This window comes from Lithobates pipiens, unplaced genomic scaffold, assembly GCF_037356315.1.
Source record: "Lithobates pipiens isolate NorthernLeopardFrog02 unplaced genomic scaffold, aLitPip1_a1.2 Scaffold_55, whole genome shotgun sequence".
NCBI lineage: Eukaryota > Metazoa > Chordata > Amphibia > Anura > Ranidae > Lithobates > Lithobates pipiens.
The window spans coordinates 2,566,711-2,590,241 of NW_027507877.1; the positions used below are offsets into that span (position 1 = coordinate 2,566,711).

Consider the following 23,531-nt stretch of genomic DNA (forward strand, 5'->3'; position numbering starts at 1 on the left):
GAGAGCGTAAACAGGTGTTTAACAAAGTGTCAACATATTCGTGCGATGTGACGTCGAAGGACCAACACGACAGTTGTGCAATCCCATACAGCAAACAAGCAAAAACAAAGACAAAAACAAAACAAAATAAAGACCAGAGAAAAAAAAAAGGGGGGGGGGGGGGGGGAAGGGGAGGAGGGAGGGGGAGGGGGGCGAAAAAATGAACATAGAGGGATCTATAATTACTCTTACTGGAAAAGTCCTGAAAGTGAGATAGGTGTAGGCATGGTCTTAGTAGGGGGACAGGATTCCAAAACATGTTTTTAGCCTGCGAACAGGCAGGTGCCCGAACAGCGACAGTACCTGGATCTAAGCAGCTGAAAACGTCAGGGTGTTTGCTGGAAGCGGTCAACCAGAGATGTCATCCATTCGGGGTGGAGAGAATTAGATGGGTCTTCAAAAGCAACCAGCTTTACAAGGCGTGAAGAGTCAACAGCTTTTCCTGCCTAGAGCTGATGGGAGAGAAAAACAAAACAAAAAGGAGGAGGGGAAGGGAGGGAGGGGACGAAGATAGCACCTAAAGCAGGTGCCTGTAAAAATGGGACCGGTAAGTTCTGTCGCTGTCCTCGGACGGGGCCTTGAGGAGGAGAAGAAAAAGAGAAAAAATAAAAAAAATAAAAAAGGGGTGGGGGGTATCAAGGCAGGCTAGTCATTGTGGCGATCTCGTCTCGGGGTGTCAGCCAGGTGTGCACTGCGAGAGGAGGGGTCTCTTCTGGACTGGCGGTCTCCAGGTGAGGTGGGATCCAATCTGCGGCGTCTGGAGCTCGGTCGCTGGCTCTTGGGCGATGCGTTGAGGGCCACTGATTTCCACGGCTCAGTAGGGAAGTAAAAGGCACACCACTCTGGGATATCCACCAAGGGTATGTCTAGCTGTTCACAAAACATAGGTAAGTCCTCTGGGGTCCTGAGCAGTGCGGTGCGCCCTCTGGAGGTAGCCGCAAGACAAAATGGGAACTTCCATCTGTACTGGATATTGCGTGATCGCAGTATGTCTAGCAGGGGGCGTAACGTGCGCCTGTTTTGCAAAGTTATTTGTGAGAGATCCTGGAAAAGTTTTACCTCTGCTCCGTTAAATAAAATACGTCCCCGTTCTCTTGCCTTTCTGAGGATTTCTTCCTTAAGAGGGAAGTTAACGATACAGCAGATAATGTCTCTAGGGGGATCAGAGTCCCGAGGGGGGGGTCTCAGCGCACGGTGGATGCGCTCCATCTCAATCGGGGTGTCTGCAGGCCGGTCCAGCAGGTTATTAAAAATGGCACAGACTGTTTGTGGCATGGCGGCCGCATCTACCCCTTCCGGGACCCCCCTCAATCTTAGGTTGTGCCTGCGGCCCCTATTGTCCAAGTCTTCCACTTGGCGATGGAGCTCAAAGATATGGGGAAGTTGTGAGTCAAAAGAACGTTGCACTTGCCTGATAGCTGCAGCCTGTAGCTGGGAAGTGTCTTCTACCGCTGCAAGGCGGTGATTCATAGCATGAATGTCCGTCTTTAGTTCGGCAATGGCAGAGGTCAGGGTGTGCTTAATGTCCAGCACAACGTTCTGCAGATCCCTCTGGAGATCCAGGAGGCTAGGCACCGCGGGGCTCTCCAGCGTCCGGTCCTCGGCGCATCTACGCGAGTCCGGGGATGCGGCCTGTGAATCTCGGGAGGCCTGTGAGGCCTGCGGCTCCACGTGCTGGCCCGCCGGGCGGGAGCGGAACATCTCCGGGATACTGTTCCCAAGCTGCGTCCCGGGGTCTTTAACGGTGCGGGGGGTCGAGGTGCTCCTGTTAGATCTGCCCATGGTTGGTGCTCGTCTGAGTCCCCTATTAAGGCGGCTTTTTTGTCCTCTCGGTGCGGGAGCTCCCTGTTTAGGCAGCCATCTCGGGTCCCGTCCAAGCCACGCCCCCCTAAATTTGTTATTTACGTGATCACGTGTGAACAATGTCGCATACAGTATGTTGGACGCACAACACGAAGACTGAGAGACAGATTATATGACCACCTCTATGACATTTCCAAAAACCACCCCACTAATGTGGCGAAGCATTGGAATCTTTGCCATGATAAGGATGTCAGTGGCTTACGCATTCAGGGGGTGGAAAAAGTCACTTTATCTAAAAGAGGGGGTGATAGGTTTAGTCTGTTATGCAAAAGGGAGGTTTATTGGATATTCCATCTCCATACGAGGCAGCCTAAGGGCCTTAACTTTGAGTGGGATATTTCATTCTTTTATGAGTGAATTTTCCACATATTGATTGCCCAGTATTTACTAAGCCAATATGTATGGCTCCCATTTCACTGGTTGTCGGTCTGGTGCTGACAGGTTTTTTCATCTGGTTCTGCTGGGCTCATTTTATTATGTTTCTGCCAGAGTTTATTCACCATTTTCCATTTATTATAATTGCTTTACATTGAGGACAGGCCAATTATTCGATTGAAACTGTTTTTTGAATAGGGCTGCATGCATATATTGCGGCATTTTTTTCTCTGCAATGTTTATGAATATCAGCATTTTTTATGTTAACTAATATCCTATTGGACATGTTTGTCATTCGTTTGATAATCACACAGCTGATATATTATGTTGGGTGTGTGATTAATCAACAGGGTTTTTGTATCAGCTTCTTATACCTGTCGGTATAGTGATATTTGCATTGAACCTGCCCTTGGTTTTAGAACATTCGATATTGATCGTTCATTTGGTCTATTCCTATATTTATATTTACTTTTATTTTTGATATCTATGCATTGTATCATAGGAGACGACCTAAGCAGACACATCCAATAATGCGATATTTGCAATCTTTTTATTATGAAACCTTTTTTGGGATGTGTCATTTTTAGGGAATATTTTTTGTGTGTTTTTTCTCTGGTGGGTTTGACATTCAATGAGCCCATGTATTGGCATGCACACACATTGAGAGTTTGTTTCTTTCTCTCCTTTTTTTTTTTTTTTTTTTTTTGTCTGCCAATGCGTGTGAAAAAATGTATAACATTTTTTTACATACAAAATGAAAAATGTTTTTACTTAAGTCATTTTTTATTTCTTTAGGTTACACCTATATCTCTTCACCTAAGGATAAGATTTATCATGTCATTCATTTATTACCATTATGTATGCTTTCAATGTGTCAGCTTGATTTTGGTGTTTTAGGGGAAAAAGTGTTTTCCTTTCATTCATTTAAATATTAATCTTTAGACTTTGGATGTTCACAGGTGTTTCCTTAATTGGTATCTTGTCATACACATATTTTATTCATTTGCCTAATTGCTTGTGTGTGTGTGTATATAGCTCTGTATGTATATTCTGCTCATTAGCTATGACTAAGCACCGTGTTCGGTGTGAAACATGTCGGCTGTGCAGTTAGTCTGTTTGCCAGCCTAGATGCTATGATTTTAATTACATTTTTGAAATAAAGTTGAATAATTTGGAGTGCGGCTATCCAGCTACATCTTTTCTACTTCTGGTGCTAATCCACTCTTGCTATCCAGCGATGGATGATCATCTCTCCTGGGTCCAACGACTTCTTCTTTTTTTTTTTTTTTTTTTTTGTCCAGCGCAGTCCATCCATCAGTCTTCTGTCTCCACTGAGGAGACACTGCAGGGATCCCAGCGCTGACGTTTCTTATATTAGGAGGGCGTGGCCACCCGTCACCTGACCCCCACCTACTCTGACGCTAGTGAGGGAAGCCAGGTGTTCCCCAATGACGTATGGGTGACCCCGCCCCCCTCTGATGTAACGGAAACCTGCCAGTCGACTCAAACTTGAAGCTCATCTCTACTGACCACCAATGTAAGGGGCCATTGACTCCCGATCAATTGGCTTCAGTAAGAGCCTGAAAATTGTTTGAGGTTCCTCCTGGGCTAAAGGGGTTAAGAGGCTTATCTAGACAATTATGCAGATTGGGTCCCATGCACTGCAACACTTATGTTGTACATTGTTGTGTTGATATAAAGGCCCAACTAAAAATGGTCTGAAATGTGCAGCAACACTTTCCCCAACCCCCCCCCCCCCCCCTATTTTATCACAGCACAGGAAACCATATTGTCCCATGCTGCAGTGTAGTGGACATGCCTAGGGCAGATATTCAGTGAATGACCTCACATTACACACAACACGTGCTGAGAATAGCCCTAAAAGCTCTGCCTTTGATCTGAGGGTTCTGATCTTCATTCATGTTTCAGGTCAATGTAGACTTGCCACCTCATCCCTTTAACCCTGAACACGTATGAATTACACAGGTTCTGAGGCTAATTGAATTCAGATAAGGCACCAAGTGTATTTAAAGGGGCATTTTGTCAGTTTAAAAAAAATCAGCAGCTACGGACACTGTAGCTGCTGACTTTTAATAAGGACACTTGCTGTCCAGCGAGCCCACGATGTCAGCTGCCCTAAGGCTGATCCATCCATCATTCTAACTAAGGGAAAAGGGCAGTGGAGCTTTTCGGCTTCACTGCCCATTTCCTACTGCTACATAAAAATAAGGGAAAGTCACTCAGTGTCAAAGTGAGGCTCTCCGAGAAGCAAACACACTAGTGTCTATTCAAAAATGCCCATTTCCTACTGTGCATGCGTGAGCTGCGTGGTGCTTTGTGAATGGCCCCTTTTAATGGGACATGTGGAAGGAGGAAGAATTGAAGAAACGGTGCCGCTGAATGGGAAGAGGCAGATTAGGAAGACTGCCTAGCAACAGGGATTTCTGGTGGGGGGGGGAGAATGGCCCTCCACTTAAATTGCCACCTTAAACGGCCACAGAACGTGTGTGTGATTATGTGCTCGGGTTTAAAGGGGTGAGGTGGCAACTCTAGGCCAATGAATTGGACAGGGCTGAAGCCAGACATGGCCAGACAACTTGCAATTTCAGAGAGGTCAACTGTTGCAGCTTTTCCACAAGTCTCAAATGAATATGAGCCAAACTGCCCTGGGTTCAGGATAACTTCAAAGTTTGGGTGCCAAAACCCAAATCCATTGAAATAAAAAGAATCCAATTTCTGGTCTAATCAGAGTTGTAAAAAAAAAAAGGGGGGGGGGGACATTACTGGGGAACGTACCAGTGCAAGAAAAAGTTGAAGGCATTCAATTTGTCTGAACAGTTCTTTTGTTTCTCTTAAACATGCAAAATGGCTTCCTCTTCCGAGTTTAGGCATCCCGGCCCCTGATGAGGCTGGAGCTCCGCCTATTGGCTGCCCTGCATATGGACTCTATAAGCCTCCTGGGGTATGTTTTTTATAGGTGTCCCCCCAGGGGTACTGGGAGCAGGTCATGTCAGATGGCCTCCAGGAAAAACAAAAAAAACTAACTAATATAATTGTATTTTGATATGCTTTATTAAAGATAATAAAATTTGTTTTACAGAAATTTCCAAGATCGTGGTGAATACTATGACTGCAGGTAAGAATTAAACCACTTGGCAAATCAACTTGGTATCACCTACCTGTATATTACATATGGTTTATCTTAAAAAAAAAAATGCAATATCTTAGAAGCTCATTCTTCCAGATTTGGTTTTAACCGCTTCCATACCAGGCCAATTATGGAATTCCCCCTCCTACGTGTAAAAATCATGTATTTGCTAGGAAAATGGGGGGGGGGGGGGGGGCAGAGATACCCTAGGGAATTAAATTGCAGTCATTGCAACTTTTTATGTCTCGCAGTATTTGCGCAGCAATATCTTATCAGTTTATTACATCACGGGACACAGAGCCATAGTTACTATGTGGGTTATAGGGCCTCCTTCAGGTGATGGCCTCTGGCACTCCCTATATAACCCCTCCTACTACTGGGAGTACCTCCCCCCTTCTTTTTTTTTTTTTTTTTTTTTTTTTTTTAAACCAGTGTCTAACGTGTTGGTCACTAGTAAAGCTGAGCTCCACTGGAGCAATCCTTGCTGGGGCTAGCCATGCTGACCGGATCCATTCAGTGTCTCTTCTGGCCAAATTGAATGGTACCTGGGCCTCTTATCAGAAGAAACAAGGTTTTTGCTTGTTAATTCTTCTCTTTAGAGAGCAGGACCCTGGGATCAAGTACTTTTTTTGGTAGTAAGGCCATCAAGTTTTTACTGGCAGGGTGCTGTTGCAGGTCCAGGATTGCGGGCTTCCTCTAGGATCCCCTGCTCCTGAAGGTTTAATGGAGCCTACCATGAAGGGTGAAGACTGGGTCTGTTGGTTTACCACAGAAAACCTCGCGTCTGGTTCAAGAGGAAGACCTTGGACAGTCCCAGTGCCAAAAGAGAACTTGGGGCAGGAAACCTGTAAACCAAAATACTAAAGCCTCCTCATGAAGGGGCGCCCTGCTCGCTCGGGTAATGGAAGGCTTCTACACTTTTCAAAGATCTGTCATTGTCAGGACAAATGGGTGGCTTCCTCAATTTCTCTAGGTTACAAACTAGAATTCTTAGAATTCCTGTCTCCTTTTTTTTTTTTTTTTTTTTTTAACTCAAACTTTTGCAGAGATCCATGGCAAAGGAAGTCTCGCTTTCTGGCTAATCTCTTGTCTTAGAAAGTGATATTGGAGGTTCCCACAGAAGATCAGGATTTTATTCAAACCTCTTCATAGTACCAAAACCAGACTGGGAGGTAAGACCCATTTTTAGATCTCAGGGATCTAAACCAGCACTTGCATATCTCTGTTTTGCATGGAGTCAATCCAATCAGTTGTCTACATTCTACAAGGAGATTTTTTGGCATCAATCAATATCAAGGATGCCTATCTCCATGTGCTAATTATTCCTGCTCATCAGAAGTTTCTATGCTTCGAGGCTGAAAATCGTCATTTTTGTCTAGCCACCGCACCTCGAGTGTTCCTGAAGATCCTGGCTGCTCCTTTAGCCAGGTTAAGGGCTCCAGGGTACAACCATTTTAGCCCATCTAGATCTGCTTTTAGTAGGTCAGTCAGTCACCTGTCTAAACCAAAGTTTAATCTCAGCCGTAGGCTACCTAGAATTCCTAGGCTGGATTCTCAACCTATGAAAAATCCTCTTTAAAATGGTCAAGGAGGTTACAGTTCTTGGGGCTGATCACAGATGCCATTCAAAAGGTTTTCTTGCCTCAGGGAAGGATCAGCTCCATAAAGGAACTGATTTGACTTATCAAAACAAAAATCCTTTCATTCGGCTGTGCATGAAATTGTTAGGAAAGATGGTGGCCTCTTTCGAGGCCGTTTCATTCAAGACTGCTGCAAAATGGTGGTCTGTCGCCCTGGAACAAGATGCAAGCTTTGGACTTTACAATGCACTTATCCCCCGCGGTGTATCAGAGTCTTAATTGGTTGATATCCAGCAACCTTCAACAGGGGAAATCCTTTCTACCAGTATCCTGGGAAGTGGTAACAGATGCCAGCCTTCTATGCTGGGGAGCAGTCCTGGAAGAGGCTTCTGTCCAGGGGAAGTGGTCTAAGTCAGGACGTTGCCCATCAATATTCTAGAAATTCAGGCTGTCCGTCTGGCCTTAGAGGCCTGGACGCTCAGATTACAAAATGTTCCTGTTGGGATTCAATCAAACAATGCCATGGCTGTGGCCTAAATCAATTGCCAAGGGGGCATGAGAAGTCATGCAGCCCAAAAAGAGGTGAATCATGTCTTGGGCAGAAAGCAACATTTCTTTCATTCCAGGTATAGAAAATTGCCAGGCACACTACTTGAGCCACCGACAATTGTTTCTGGGAGAATGGTCCCTTCACCCTGACATCTTTCGGTCTATGTCAAAGATGGGATGTACGGACATGGATCTATTTGCGTCCAGATTTGGCAAGGACAAGGGATCTGCAACAGACTCCTTGGTCTTTCTATGCATTTTTACTCCAGTTCTGCTTCCATGCCTTTTTTGCAGGATCAGAAGGGAAGGAGGTGATTCTGGTGACCCAGAAGATCTTGGTTTGCCGAAATCATAAAGATGTCGGTAGGGGACCCTGCCACTGTGGCCAAACCTTCTCGAGCAAGGTCTGGTATTCTATCCTACCTTACCAACACTAAATTTACCCGTTTGGCTATTAAAACCCACATTCTAAAGGACCGTGGGTTGTCTCCTTCAGAATTGTCTACTTTAGTAAATGCTATGAAGCCGGCCTTCCAAGTCATACTAAAGAGTCTGCAAGGCGTCTTCTGGTGTGAATCCAGGGGTTTGCACCCCAGAAAGTATGTCATAGGTAGGATCCTTGATTTCCTGCAGATGGGACTGGAAATTAAGCTGGTCTTGAGTACTATCAAAGGCCAGGTCACGGCCTTATCAGTATTGCTTCCAACACACCCCCCAAAGCTCCTTTTTAAACAGTTCAGCATTCCTGAGGGGGAGTAGGAAGGATTGGAGACCATGTGACTGCTATTGATGATCACATGATTGGTAGCTGATCTGCCCACTGCTGATCTTTGGTCTGGATCTGTCTTTGACAGTTCGGTCCTTGTGCTCCGTGTGGAGCACACTGTCAGCAGATGAAGATTGGCTGCCCACCCTCTTTTAACACCACATACAGCTTGGCCATCAGTCTAAACCAGCCCTTCAGGATGTTCCAGATTACGCATTTCACCCTCCCATGGGTTTATTCATAGAGGTCCGATCCTCTATACATGGTGACTGGGCTGATTGCTAGTGTGCGGCTCCTTGTCTTCTAACACACTACCAATTAGTCCAATAAACCTAATATAGAGGATAGGCTTCAGCTTGTCTCCTCCCTAAAACCTAACATGTTTCTCCCTTGGACAGCTTTAATCAGAAGTCTGATCCTTTATACATGATGGCTGGTGTGCGGCTCCTTATCTTCCCATCAGTTACAATGATCTGGGGAAGCTCTGCTGGATGTGAACTCCCCAACCGTATTGGAGTCACTTGGCTGCTGTAAGCCGGTGCTCTTTACTATTTTTAGGCCCCTTTCACACCGGGGCGGTTTTCAGGCATTACAGCGCTAAAAATAGCGCCTAAAAAAAAACGGCCCCTTTCACACTGGAGCGGTGCGCTGGCAGGACAGTGAAAAAAGTCCTGCTAGCCGCATCTTTGGAGCGGTGAAGGAGCAGTGTAGTCACCGCTTCTAAACCGCTCCTACCCATTGAAATCAATGGGGGGTTTTAACCCTTTTTCGGCCGCTAGCGGGGGTTAAAACCACCCGCTAGTGCCCGCAGACCGACGCTGAAACGACGGTAAAACGCCACTAAAAATAGCAGCGCTTTGCCGCCGACGCCCGCACGGCCCCAGTGTGAAAGGGGCCTTAGGGTCACGATGCTTCTCCATCACCTGATTACTCTTCTGTGAAGTGTGGAGCACATCAGACTGGGGCACTGCTAAAGCCGGCTATACACTAGTAGATTTGTGACCCAATGTTATTATGTATGTTTGCACAAGAACATTCTGAACAAAATTTCCTCCTCTGTTCTCCTCCATTCACCTACATATAGAAGTTGTGTTTGTAGATCTGGATGTTACTAATGCCGTTCTCTGACCTTTTTCTCTTTCCAACAGTAAAAAATGTCTATGTGAGAGTCTTCAAAAGTAAGTGGTTGGGTTTTTTTTTTTTTTTTTTTTTTTCTCATGTGAATGTTTTTGCTCATCTCCATTATAATTCAGCAAAAGAGAAAACAGTTGTAGATATAATTTGATTAGTCTGATGTTGGAGGAATTCCAGGTATTGTTTACAGCCAACAAGGTACTATGGACTTGAAATGTACCGATCTTGAACATTTAAAGTCCAGTCCCCCCCCCCCCCCACACACACACTTTGTTCTTTAATGGTTCCCCGCTCTACCCACCTCCAAGCCTCATCCCTTGGTTCTCCACTCCCAGTACCACCCCTTATAGAGAATACAGACTTGCCTGTCCTGGAATCCAGAGATGTCGGCACCCCAGCTGATTCCATTGGGTGCTGCTGCTGCCGCTATTGCTGATAAGGGAACCCGGCAGTGAAGCCACAAGGCTTCACAGCTGAGTGTCTACTGCACATGCGTGAAGTGTGCAACACTTCCTTAATTGGTGGGGGGGGGTGGGCTCCACATCTGCTGGAAGTGGGGGAGGGTGCCTGTCAGACAGATACCACCCCCCCCCCCCAAAAGGGGCACCGGGGGGAATGGGATAAGTCCAAGTTCCACTTTTAACAAGGAAAAGTGGTAAAGCTCACCTGTAGCTAGCAACCCCCCTTCTCCAGCAACAATACTCCCAACAGACAGCGACAATAGACCCCCCCTCCCCCCAGCAACATAAGACTCACCCCCAGCAACAATATTTCATACATTCAGTGCTGGAAACGTGTTCCCCACGTTTCTGCTAAAAATGTTGGTGCAAAAAATAAGATGAAAAAGTAATACCCCCCCACCACTAGATGTCCCTAGTCTACCAGGTAGAATGACGCCCCCAGCTTCATTCAATCTGTGACACTGAGGGCATCCTGTGAGTGCAGGGGGTCTTGAACCCGCCCCTTCAGGGCAGAGAAAGGCGCTGTGGTTGGGTTTTGTAAAGAATTTTACAGCTAGTTGGGTAATTTCCTGACTCGTAGCAAAAAACCTCCTCAGTGATGGTGATGAAGGATACGGTGATCTGTCATTTCAGTAATGTCATCCTGTAACTATACTGCAATTTTTTTTATTACTATGACATTCCTAGTAAATATTATGGGGCCAATGACCAATGTGACACAGAATACGGCATGTTTCATTGGAGCTGTGTGGATTTGGGTGTTGGCGCCATTGCCTATAATCATTAGCGCCATCTAATGGCCAAAATTCCTTTCTTTCCAGATTGTGGTATTTAAAATCAAATGTTTGACTGACTGAGCCATGCCGAACAAATCTCAGGAGTACGATAATTACAGATCCTTCAGTGTAGGTGATGCCTTTTTCCTCCACTGTGTCCCGTCCAACTACTAGACATAATTGGGACGTGGACAGTCGGATCATGCCTAAAATATGGCTGATTTGATTTTTCTTGGATCTGTTTTGGCACACAAATGCTCAAACTCATTAATTTTCAGACAGTCTTGGTGATTTTTTAAACTTTTCCTGCTCACTGCAGCGTATCCTTTGGGGCAAACATTCCCCCTTCATGGGTGTGTGGCGGTCTGATTTGCGGGTGCGTGTGACGGTTGGATATCCTCCCCTTTTCCTAACTGAATTATCACATTCGTGTTAGTGAAGCGATACAACTTACAACTTGGAAAATGATAAGCTCGGTTTAGTCCCTGAAGGGGGGGGGGGGGGGAATTTGTTTCACGAAACGCATTGGGTGGTCTGTCGTCCTGACAGCTTCTGGGCTTTGGTTCATAGCTGGTCTTCTAATTCTGTATTTTATTTTTTATTTTTTTTCATGTCTGTTTTGGTTTTTGTCCAATGCTTTGTATTGTGTTTTTCACCATGAGTTGGCTAATCATGCAATAAAAATCCATTTATTCTATACTGTGATCCATTCAAAGTCCCACTTCTCTGAGGAAATGGTTCTTGCTAGATAACAGAGAATACATTTCATTGGAGCCGTGTGGACTTTTTTATACATAAGACTTTGAGGTGTATAGTAACAGCAATTTTAATACGAATTTTAATTTTTTTTTTTTAATGACCTTTAAAAATCCCACCTTGATCCTATCATGCCGTGAGTCTCACACAGATGTCTCTCATTCTTGGTATGATGTGCACGGCCTTCACTGATTGTTTACATTCATTTTATCCAGGAATCTGGCGAAGAGCCCAGAGTCAGGTTACTGGTATAAAGGAAGGTAAGGAGACTTCATCTTCTTCCATACACTGATCAGATAATGGATGAGATAACATTATGACCACCCACCATAACCCATCCAGGTATGGACTCCACCAGATCTCTGAAGGTTTGCTGTGGTATCTAGCCCCAATCCATCAGTAGCAGTTCTTGAAGTCCTGTGTGTTGCTAGGTGGGGCCTCCATGTTTCAAACGCAATTTGATTGAGATCTGGAGAATTTGGAGGTCAAGTCAATCCGTCTCAGATCTGTAGGGCTGAGATGTTCTTCAGCCCAGTGAGTTCGGTATGGAATTGGAACACTCGGCTCATTCTCCTAGGTCAAGGGTCTCAATTTTGTTCAGCACAAATTCCCCCCTTGCTGCCCAGGTTGCACACACCTAGGCTCTCCACCTAACCAAGTACAATGACCATAAAGTGTATAGACCACCCTTCTCAATCCTGCCTCCGAGCAAGTGCATACACTAAGGTAAGGGAGACTCTGATGTAAGGGGTGCCCTGTGGACTCTGTAAGGGGCATTTTGGGAATTGTGATTTAAGGGGGAATGCTGGGGCTTCTTATGTAAGTGGGGGGGACTTTGAGCAGAAACCCCCTTTATAGCAGAGTTCCCTTTTTACACCAGAGTCCAGTGTTTCCCCTTTTAGAAAAAAAGTGGGCTGCTAAAGTGTTCGGGTTTGGCTTTAGGAAAATGTGGCAACCCTATTTGCTAGATATATAACATATGATGACAAACTAAATGATCTGCAGTAACTGGCATTCATTGTAGTATGTTGGCATACCCTTTGCAGCTATTGTGGACAGCCTTCCCAGAAGAGTTGAAGCTACAAGGTTTAGGAGTGTCCATGGGAATGTTTGACTTCTTCCAGAAGGGCATTTTGTGAGGTCAGGCGCTGATGTTGGGTGAGAAGGCCTGGCTCAGTCTCTCTCCAATTCATCCCAGAGTTGTTTGATCAGGCTGAGGTCAGGACTCAAGCCAGTCAAGTTCCTCCACCCCAAAGTCTCTCATCCATGTCTTTATGGACCTTGTTTTGTGCACTGGTGCGCAATCATGTTGTAACATCCCCAAACTGTTCCCACTAAGTTGGGAGCGTGAAATTGTTCAAAATGTCTTGGTATGCTGATGCCTTAAAAGTTCCCTTCCCTGGACCTAAGGGGCCAAACCCAACCCCTGGAAGACAACACCACACCCTTTACACTTGGCACAATGCGGTCAGGCAAGTACCATGCTCTTGACAACAGCCAAAATTCAGACACGTCCATTGGATTGCCAGACAGGAGTGTAATTCATCACACCAGAGAACACGTCTCCACTGCTCTAGAGTCCAGTGGTGGCGTTCTTTATACCCCTGTACCCAATGCTTTGCATTGCACTTTGTGATGTAAGGCTTGGATGTAGCTGCTCAGGCCATGGAAACCTATTCCATGAAGCTCTCTATGCACTGCTGTGGTCATTTGAAGGTCATACAGTTTAGAGATCTGTAGCTATTGACTCTGCAGACAGTTGGCAATTTCTGAGCACTGAGCTTCAGCATGTGCTGACCCCGCTCTATCATTTTACATGGCCTACCACTTCATTGCTGCTAATCCCAGTTGCTTCCACTTTGTTTATTACACCGCAAACAGTTGACTATTGAATAGTTGGCAATAAGGACATTTCATGGATCGGTTGTCACCTGTGCAAAAAGTTTATCACTGTTCTACTCTTGAATTCACTGAGCTCCTGAGAGCGACCCATTCTTACACAAATGTTTGTAGAAGCCATCTGCATGCCTAGGTGCTTGGCTTTATACACCTGTGTCCATGGAGGTGATTGGAACACTTGACTCCAATCATTTGGAGGGGTGTCCCGATACTTTTTGGAAATAGTGTTAGACATTAGAGAAGATGCTGTAGGGGGAGGTTGCAGGTCTCTTCTGTGATGTCTGGGGCTCCCCTTTGTGGGTCTATATTGGAGCTGGCAGGTGCAGGAGAGGGGGCTATGGTCCGTGCTTTCCTCTCTGCCAAAGCTCAGCGGTTGGAGAGAAGATCCTGGACGGAGCTCCATGTTTAGAGTCCATTTACATTCATGGTCAGACCACGCTCCATCAATCTTCATGTGACATTTGATAAGTTTCATTATTTCAGAAATCCAATTCTGCAGGAAAATGTCTGATGTTCTTCTGTACATATTATGTTTTTGGGGTGATATTGATGACATCTTGTTTTACTTTATCATAGCGGTCCCAGGAATTTCCTTCTGTGAATTTATACGAGGTATGTAATGCCGGCCATCCAATTTATAAGATGAGGTGATGATAATGTTCTCTTGTTCTATCCAGAAATATCACAGCAGATTCCTTAACTGGTTTAGATGTATCCATCCAACATAATGCCATGGATCAGATTTATCTCCAATCACACCCTACAGTATATCTACTGTATGTAATCTCTCATATCATCTCACAAAAGTGAGTACACCCCTCACATTTCTGTAAATCTTTTCTTCTATCAACACTGAAGAAATGACACTTGTCTACAATGTAAAGTAGTGAGTGTACAGCTTGTATAACAGTGTCTCAAGTGTGAATGGGGTGAAAGTGTGTTTTAAATGTGTTTTTCTCTTTCCCCCCCCCCCCCTCCCGTTCCACATGAAGGTGGCCTAGGCTATAAGATTACCAAGACCCTTAAACTGAGCTGCATCAGTGGCCAAGGCTATACAAAGGTATAACAGGACAGGTTACACTCAGAACAGGTCTCGCCATGGTCAACAAGTTTGAGTGCATGTGCCAAGGTGTCATATTCAGATGTTGTCTTTTGGGAAATGGACATGAGTTCTGCCAGCATTGCCGCAGAGGTGAGGGGTCAGCATGTCAGTGCTCAGACCATACGTCACACACTGCATCAAATTGGTCTGCATGGATGTTTTCCCCGATGGAATCTTCTGAAGATGAGCAAGAAAGCCCGCAAACAATTTGAAGACAAGCAGACTAAGCACATGGATTACTGGAACCATGTCCTGTGGTCTGATGAGACCAAGATAAAATAATTTGGTTCAGATGTCAAGCCTGTGTGGGGGCAACCAGGTGAGTACAAAGAAAAGTGTCTTGTCTACAGTCAATCATGGCGGTGGGAGTGTCATGGTCTGGGGCTGCATGAGTGCTGCCGGCACTGGGGAGCTACAGATCATTGAGGGAACCATGAATGCCAACATGTACTGTGACATACTGAAGTGGATCATGACCCCCCCCCCCCCTCCCTTCAGGGGGATGCAGTGCCACAGGGCAGTATTCCAACATAATGACCCCAAACACTCCTCCAAGATGACCACTAATTTGCTGAAGAAGCTGAGGGAAAAGGTAATGGACTGGCCAAGCATGTCTCCAGACCTAAAACTTATTAAGCATCTGTGGGACATCCTCAAACGGAAGGTGGCAGAGCGCAAGGTCTCTTCCATTCCTCCATGATGATATCACAGGGCTGGTGGATGTTGGAGGACTCCAGTGACAACCTGTGAAGCTCTGGTGACCTCCATGACCAAGAGGGTTAAGGCAGTGCTAGAAAATGGTGGCCACAGAAAATATTGACGCTTTGGGTCCAATTTTGACACTTTCACTTGGGGGGTGTACTCACTTTTGTTGCCAGTGGTTTAGGCATTAATGGCTTTATTTTGAGAGGACCGCCAATTTACACTGTTATACAAGCTGTACACTCACTACTTCACATTGTAGACAAGTGTCATTTCTTCAGTGTTGTCACGTAAAGATGGAATAAAATATTTACAAAAATGTGAGTACTCAGGTTTGTGAGATTGTATGTGGTTTATTGCAGGATTTTTTTATTTATATTTATATCGCATAATGTACAATGGTCCTTTTTATGAACCCCTGATGTCTCGCCTGTCCTCTGTAGAAGCTGATGGAGTGCAGATTGTTCTCCATTAACTTCTCCTCCGGCCACAGCATCCAGGGAACGTGGCAGCCAGACCTGGAAGGGATGATCCTCCCTCCTGGGTAAGGGATATCAGAAAATGGAAGATGATCAGTTTGTCAGATTTGCCCCCCACTAACATATGACATGAGATACGTCGGTGACGGTGAAAGAGCGAAAGTGGTATTAAATTGCAAACCAAAATGTAATATATTGCAGCTTACCAACCAATAGACTCTCTGGCAGAATCGGATGAAAAAGGAAAAAATGCAGCTGCCACATCTGTTCAACTTTAACAAACCAAGCTGTCCGTTTCTAGCATGGGTCACATTCAGCTGTGGTATTGCCTGCAGAACACGACAGGAACGGTCTCCTTTTTGCTGCAGGAATAAATACTCATCTGCTGCTTTTGCAGCCTAAAGACCTTCCCAGCCACCCCTAACATTCCTTTTAAACAGTTCAGCATTCCTGAGGGGGAGCAGGAAGGATCGGAGACCATGTGACTGCTATTGGTGGTCACATGATTGGAAGCTGGTCCGCCCACCATCTTTAGCCTGGACATGTCTTTGACAGTTGGGTCCTTGTGCTCAGTGTGTGTGGAGCACACTGTCAGCAGATGAAGATTGGCTGCCCAGTGAAGCACATATGCAGTGTGGGGGTGTTGAAGCCCACCCTTTTACCACCCCACATACTATATTGGGTTGTGATGAATGATTTAAGGGTGTGATTGGGAGGCTAAAAACACACAGCTTGGCCATCAGTCTAAACCTGCCCTATGGGATGTTCCAGATTACGCATTTCACCCTCCCATGGGTCTAGATATAGAGGTCCGATCCTCTGGACAGACTGCTGGTGTGCTAAAAGATGAGGAGTTGCACACTAGCAATCAGCCCAGTCACCAATACAAAGGATTGACTTCTGCTTGTCTCCTCCCAAAGTCCCACCTCTGACATTCCTCTCCCGGGTTTAGTCGTAAAGGTCGGAGCCTCTATGCAGTGTTTCTCAACTTGTTTTTTTTTTTTTTTTTTTCTGTCAAGGCACCCTTTTAAAATTGTAGACTGTCTCCAAAGCACCACATTCTAAAATGTAAAATACTGAACTAATAGTTCTACATGTTGCATAAACATCCTCAAACGTAGCACACCTAATGTTAGAGAATATTTATTCTTCCGACGCAAATGCGCATTTGCACACTGGTACTGACTACTATTCCAAGGTTTCTCTTCGCCTTCAATTTCTCCATCATTTAATTATTGTGACCTCCATGCTGAAGGGGAGGGGCAGAGGAGGGTTTAGGGGAGGATCACACAATGATGCCATGCAGGTGATCAACATCCATGATGGCGTCGGTTATAAGGATGACTGTGGTTGATCCACCTACTGGCCTGTATAAAAAAAATTTGGGGAATTTTTAGGCATTTTGCCAAGGCACCCCCTGAAGAAACCTCAAGGCACCCCAGGATGCCTGGTCACCCTGCTTGAAAATGCTGTTGTAGCAAGCAGCTCATCTCCTCTTAAATTCTCCACTAGTGATGGCCGAACGGTTCGCCCGGCGGTCGTCTTGCGGCAAATTTCGGCTGTTCGCGGTTCCCGGCCCGATCGGCTGACTATTGCTGCCGTTCGCCCGGCGGACTTCCGTGTTTTCTGTGTAAAAGAACTTTGACCTATGATGACACATCCATCATGGGGTACAGGACAGCCACTTGAGACATTACAGCACATGGACACTTGGACATTCCCCCTAACTTTTATAAATAGACCCGATCTGGCGGCCATTTTACATTCTTTCTTCTGTCACTATAGGGAGAGGTTGCTGTGTGGAGCAGGGAGAGATTGCAGTGACCCAAATCGCTAGCTATTTGGTACACAAGTTCTTTTCAGGACTGGTATAGGTGTTAGGTGTAGTTCAGGATATAGGTTTGAGGCAGTGCTGTGCCAGTGATTGTTGCAGCAGTCTGAGTGTCTTTTGTCAGTGTAGAGAAAGGGACAGGACGCTGTGTGCTGCAGGGACAGTCAGTTTAGTCATTAGCTGTTACTATCAGGTCCACAAAAGTGCTATTCCAGTTATTGTTCCAGCAGCCTCTGTTTCGTCAGTTTATATAGGGACAGGCAGGAAGCTTGTGTGAGGGTCAGTTTAATCAGTAGCTGTTAGGAATCTCTGTGGACCTAATATAGTAATGGTATCAGTGGTATGGTAATAGGCTTGTACACGTATAATATTCTTTCTTCCAAATATAGAAAATATTATACTTGACTGCTGCCCTTCTGCTGCAGTCTGCTAATCAGTCACAACCTACTTGTTCCACAAAGGTCCTTGTAAGGACTGGTAAGGTCTAGGGTGCTACAGTACATAGGGTTTGAGTGAGGTACAGTCTGCCCTTCTATAAGGACTGGTATAGGTTCCACAATACATAGGGTTGAGGTGCACTACTAACCGCTGCCCTATACTGCAGCAGTCCTTCATCAATTTAGGGACAGAGTTTTGTCACAGGGTCATTTAAAAAATGACAGGCAGAGGAAGAGGCAGGCCCTTCCGCAGGGATGGTAGGGGTAGGGCAGGAGCAACAGGCTTGAGCCAAAGTTGGAAGTTGCAGAAGGTGCGTTCAATTACTTTAAAGGGCGCACCAGACTTGGTTGAATGGCTCGCTCAACCTTACTCTTCTGCACCCTCTTCTTCACTCTCTATGTGCACCCCCAAAGACACTACCACCAACACCACCACCACATACCTTCCGCTTGAGTCACAGGAATTATTTCCCGATCCATATCAAGACATTTCTGATGCGCAGCCACTCTTGGCATTGGATCAGGAAGAGGAGGTAGCAACAACCGCCACTCAGCAGTCTGATGACAGTACCCAGATCAGCCCAAAGAGGAGGTTGGTCCCCGGTGTTGCTGCCTACTCCGAGATCTCTACTTATGTGTGGGGAAGGTGACGTCGATGATGACGTGTCTAGTGATGTCACGTGGGTGCCCACAAGAGCGGAAAGGGGGAGTTCAGAGGGAGATATGGACCAGCGGATGGGGAGGAGAAGCAGGAATAACTTTGCAAATGTATCAGGAGCGAGTCATCGACCATGTACGGTCGCATCTGGCGCTCCCAGACACCGGCACATGGCTCCGCAGTGTAGGCTTTTTTTAACGTGTCTGCTGCTGACAATAGCGTTGCCATCTGCAATCTTTGCAGTCAACGCATTAGTCGCGGTAAGCCCAACACTCACCTAGCGACGACCGCCTTAAGAAGGCACATGAGCAGCCATCACCGAGCCCAGTGGGAGCAACGGAACACACAAAGCCACACTCCAGGCTCTCACCGTCCAGCCTCGTCTTCTACTACTCCTCCTCTCTCCTCACAATTGTCCTCCACTCCACCTTCCATCACGCCAAGCTCATGTTTTTCTGCAAAAAAGGCAGGCTTCCGTGGGCCTAATGTTTGAGCGTAAAAAAAGATGACGCTGGATAACCCTCTTGCCCACCGGTTGACGGCTGGCTTGTCAGAACTGATAGCCCGCCAACTACTGCCATATAAACTGGTGGACTCGGAGGCCTTCGAAAATTTGTGGCCATTGGAACACCACAATGGAAGGTCCCAGGAAGGAAGTATTTCTCACAAAAGGGCATCCCAGAGCTATATGGCCATGTTCAGCAGCAAGTGAATGTATCTCTGGCACACAGTGTCGGTGCCAAGATGCATCTGACCAGACACATGGTCTAGAAAACACAGGCAGAGAATGTATATCACTTTTACTGCCCACTGGGTGAACCTTCTGACGGCCGTCAAGCATGTAACCCATGGCACCCGTGTAGATTTGGTTTTACCGCCACGGATTGCATGCAGGCCTAGCTCTTCTCCTCCCTCTCCTCCTCAGCTGACTCCTCCTTTTCCGCTGCTAGCGTCTCTTCCGCTGCTAGCGTCTCTTCCGCTGCGCCGCCCAAGCTCCCCAGAACCTATTCGACATGCCAGGTGAGACATTGCCATGCCATACCATGCCGTGCTGCGTCTGTTGTGCCTGGAAGCCAAGAGCCACACTGGCCCGGCACTCCTTTCAGCTTTGCGTTCACAGGCAGATCAGTGGCTAACACCGCTCAATTTGACAGTTGGTAAAGTGGTGTGTGACAACGGTGCCAATCTGCTTGGCACATTAAAACAGGGCAAAATCATGCATGGCACACGTCTTAAACTTGGTCGTGCAGCGATTCCTTGTCAAATACCCTGGGGTCCAGGACATCTTGCGGCAGGCAAGGAAAATCTCGGCCCATTTCAGAAGATCTTACACGGCCATGGCTCGCCTTGCTGACATTCAGCGGCAACACAATCTGCCGGTCAGATGTCTTATTTGCGATTGCCTGACGCGATGGAACTCAACCTTCTATATGCTTGATGGGCTGCTCCAGCAGAAACGTGCAGTTAACGTCGGCCTGTATGAACTGTGCGGCAGAACAGGTTCTGGGGAGCTGGGGGTTTTTTCACCGTGCCAGTGGCTGCTCATGTGCGACGCATGCAGACTTCTGCGGCCATTTGAGGAGATCACCAAACTGGTCAGTGGGAGCCATGGCGCCATCAGTGACATGGTACCTTATGCCTTTTATGGAGCGTGCATTGCGGCGTGTCATTGATAAAGCTGTGGAGGAGCAGGAGCGGGAAGATGAGGAAGTCGCAATGCTGGATGAATTCCCAGGGGGGGCTACTCTGAGACAAGTCAACAGGAGTCTGAAGAGGAGAATGGTGCCGGGGCGGATGAGGAGGAGCAAGAAGAGCATGCTTTAAACCTTTCTGGGACCCTTGTTGTGCGTGGATGGGGAGAGGAGAATGAAGAGGACGACATTATCCTGGATGATGAGCAGGAGCCAGGCCACCACACCGCTTCCAGTTTAGTGCAAATGGGGGGCCTTCATGCTCCAGTGTTTTAACAGGGACCCCCGTATAAAAAAGCATAAGGGTCAAGGACCAGTACTGGGTGGCAACGTACTTGGACCCCCAGTTCAAACACAATGGCAGAAATGCTACCGCCGTCGCAGAGGGCTGTCAGAATGCAGCACTTCCAGGCCTTGCTTCGAGAAATGCTGCATTCTGCTTTTGCGTGCGCTGGCAGAGGAGCAATTCCCACTCCCAGAGAAGGATTTGCGGGTACCAATCCAACAGCGTCTGCAAGAAGAGGCCGGTTTGAAGATGTGTTGGTGACTTCGGATATGAGGTCATTCTTTCAGCCGACCCATCGACAGGTGTCATCCGGATCCAGCATCAGGGAATGCCTAGACCGTCAGGTGTCCAACTACATCGGGTGAACGGCCGATGTGAACGCTCTGAGGAGTGATGAATCCCTGGACTACTGGGTGGGCAGGCTTGACCTCTGGCCAGAGCTTGCCCAATTTGCAATCGTACTGTTGGCTTTCCCCTCATCCAGTGTCCTGTCCGAAAGGACGTTCAGCGCAGCAGGGGGGATCGTGACCGATAAGCGTACTCGCCTAGCTCACGACAGTGTTAACTACCTCACATTTCTAAAAATGAATGAGGCATGAATCTCGGAGGAATTCAACACATGTGACCAGTAGACCATGTATATGTCTATAAACAATTTTGTTAAATCGAGCACACTCACGGGCTCACTTCCTTGTCCCAATAAAGCACACCGTACTATATGCCTGTACCCTCCTCTTTGAAGAGGTTGAGTGGTGTCATATTTCTACTGGGGCTGCTCATTATGAGGGGCTCCCACCATCCCTGTGCTATGCTCATTATGAGGGGCTCCCACCATCCCTGTGCTATGCTGACTTACTCCTGGGGCTGCTTACGGTGCATGTGTCATTTGCTGTATGTCGCGCTGCTGGTGATCATCTCCTGCACCCTCTTCTTTGCCTATCCTGACCTTCCCTCTCCTCCATTGCCTTCATGTGCTCCACAGTCCTGAATTGTCACAACAATTTCCCATATAAAAAAAAGAGTGCTTGTAGTTGTCGATCCCGGATTCACCTCATACATGTGTTATGTCATTGGCCATGTGGTGGGACTATGTTTGCACAGCTATTATTTTGTGGCTGCAAATTTTACCTGTAGGTTTGCAAAGTTCGCCTCCCATTGAAGTCAATGGGGCCCGCCGCGAACGTTCCGATTCGCGAACTATCGGCCGCGTTCGCGAAACGTCCCGTCGGAAGTTCGTCCATCACTATTCTCCACATTTCACCCTCTCATGGGTTTAGTCATAGAGGTACGGTCCTCTGTACATGTTGACTGGGCTGAATGGTAGTGTGCGGCTCCTTGTCTTCTAGCACACTACCAATTGGCCCAATAAACCTATATAGGATTGGCTTCAGCTTGTCTCCTGCCTAAACCCTAGAGGGTGAAACGCATTGGAGGTGGGGTTTTAGGGAGAAGTCTGATCCTCTATACATGGTGACTGGGCTCATGGCTGGTGTGTGGTTCCTTATCTTCCACAGTCAGTTACAATGATCTGGGGAAGCACTGCTGGATGTGATCTTCCCAACCGTATTGGAGTCACTTGGCTGCTGTATGCCGGTGCTCTTTACTATTTTTAGGGTCACGATGCTTCTCCATCACCGCTGATTACTCTTCTGTGAAGTGTGGGGCACATCAGACTGGGGCACTGCTAAACCTGGCTATACACTAGTAGATTTGTGACCGAATGTTTATACGTGTTTGCTTGAACATTCATACTAATAATTCTTTGTATATTCGATGACTGGAGAAATCTTCTTTTTGGAAGCACTTCAGCGATGATGGAAAAATTTTAAGATGAAATATTTTGAACAAAATTCCCTCAGTGTATGGCCGGTCTGACTCCTCCTTCATACCTAATTTCCTCCCTCGGGATCTCCTCCATTCATCTACATATAGTGTGTTTTTTTTTTTTTTTTTTTTTTATCTGGATTTACGTTACTAATGCCATTCCCTGACTTTTTTTTTTTCACTTTTTTCTTACAGTAAAAGATGGATGTGTGGGAGTCTTCAAAAGTAAGTGGTTGTGTGGGGTTCCCCCCCCCCCCATGTTAATTTACTAATCTCCGGTAAAATTCAGCAAAAAAAGTGTAGATAGCATTTTTGACTAGTTATGGGAATTCCAGGTATGTACAGCTAACAAGATACTATGGGTTTGAAATGTATTTGTCTTGAACATTTCAAGTCCAATATTCACCCCCACTTTGTCCTCTTTTAATGGTTCCCCCTTTACCCACCTCCAATCCTCATCCCTTGGTTCTCCACTCCCAGTATTGCCCCTTATAGAGAATACAGACTTGCCTGTCCTGGAATCCAGTGATGTCGGTATCGCAGCTGATGTTTCCATCGGGTGCTGCTGCCGCCACCATTGCTAAAGGAACCCGACAGAAGCCTTGTGGCTTCTCAGCTTGGTCCCTGAGCATGCATGAAGTGTGCTTTTGCTTCCTGAATGGCGTGAAGGGGGGGGGGGGGGGGGCAACATCTGCTGGAAGTGGGGAAGGGTACCTGTCAAAAAGGTACCCCCCCCCCCCCGAAAGGTGCCAAAAGTGGCTCCGGAGGGAGGAATGGTATAAGTGCAAGTTCCACTTTTGGAATAAGGAAAAGTGGTGAAAGGGCTCACCCATAGCTAGCACCCCCCCACACCAGCAACAATACATCCGTCCCAGCAAAAATACTCCCATCAGACATCAGCAATAATTGACCCTCCAGCAACAACAGAGCCTCTCTCCAGCACCCCTTGCCATGTCATACATTCAGTGCTGGATGTGCCAGAACTGTGTTCCCCCTGCGTTCCCACTGCAATACTTCTCCTCTGCAATTTTGTGTGCCATGCAGTAATATATTCCCCCCCCCCCCCCCCCCCAAACTAGATGTTCCTAGTCTACCAGGTTGAATGAAGCTGGGGGTGTCATTCAATCTGTGACACTGAGGGCATCCTGTGAGTGCAGGGGGTCTTGAACCCGCCC

At 46.6% G+C, this 23,531-nt stretch overlaps 1 protein-coding gene across 2 annotated transcripts in view; it reads left to right on the plus strand.

The window, feature by feature from the left end:
* The window catches only part of LOC143957716 (cytosolic phospholipase A2 gamma-like), a 138,052-nt gene that overhangs the window by 51,305 nt on the left and 63,216 nt on the right, over nucleotides 1-23,531 (plus strand). For both annotated transcript variants that reach the window (XM_077467414.1, XM_077467413.1), the window contains 5 exons: nucleotides 5,378-5,413; nucleotides 9,469-9,498; nucleotides 11,663-11,707; nucleotides 13,923-13,958; nucleotides 22,552-22,581. In XM_077467414.1, coding sequence (XP_077323540.1) covers nucleotides 5,378-5,413; nucleotides 9,469-9,498; nucleotides 11,663-11,707; nucleotides 13,923-13,958; nucleotides 22,552-22,581 — 177 coding nt within the window. The remainder of the gene's footprint in view (nucleotides 1-5,377; nucleotides 5,414-9,468; nucleotides 9,499-11,662; nucleotides 11,708-13,922; nucleotides 13,959-22,551; nucleotides 22,582-23,531) is intronic.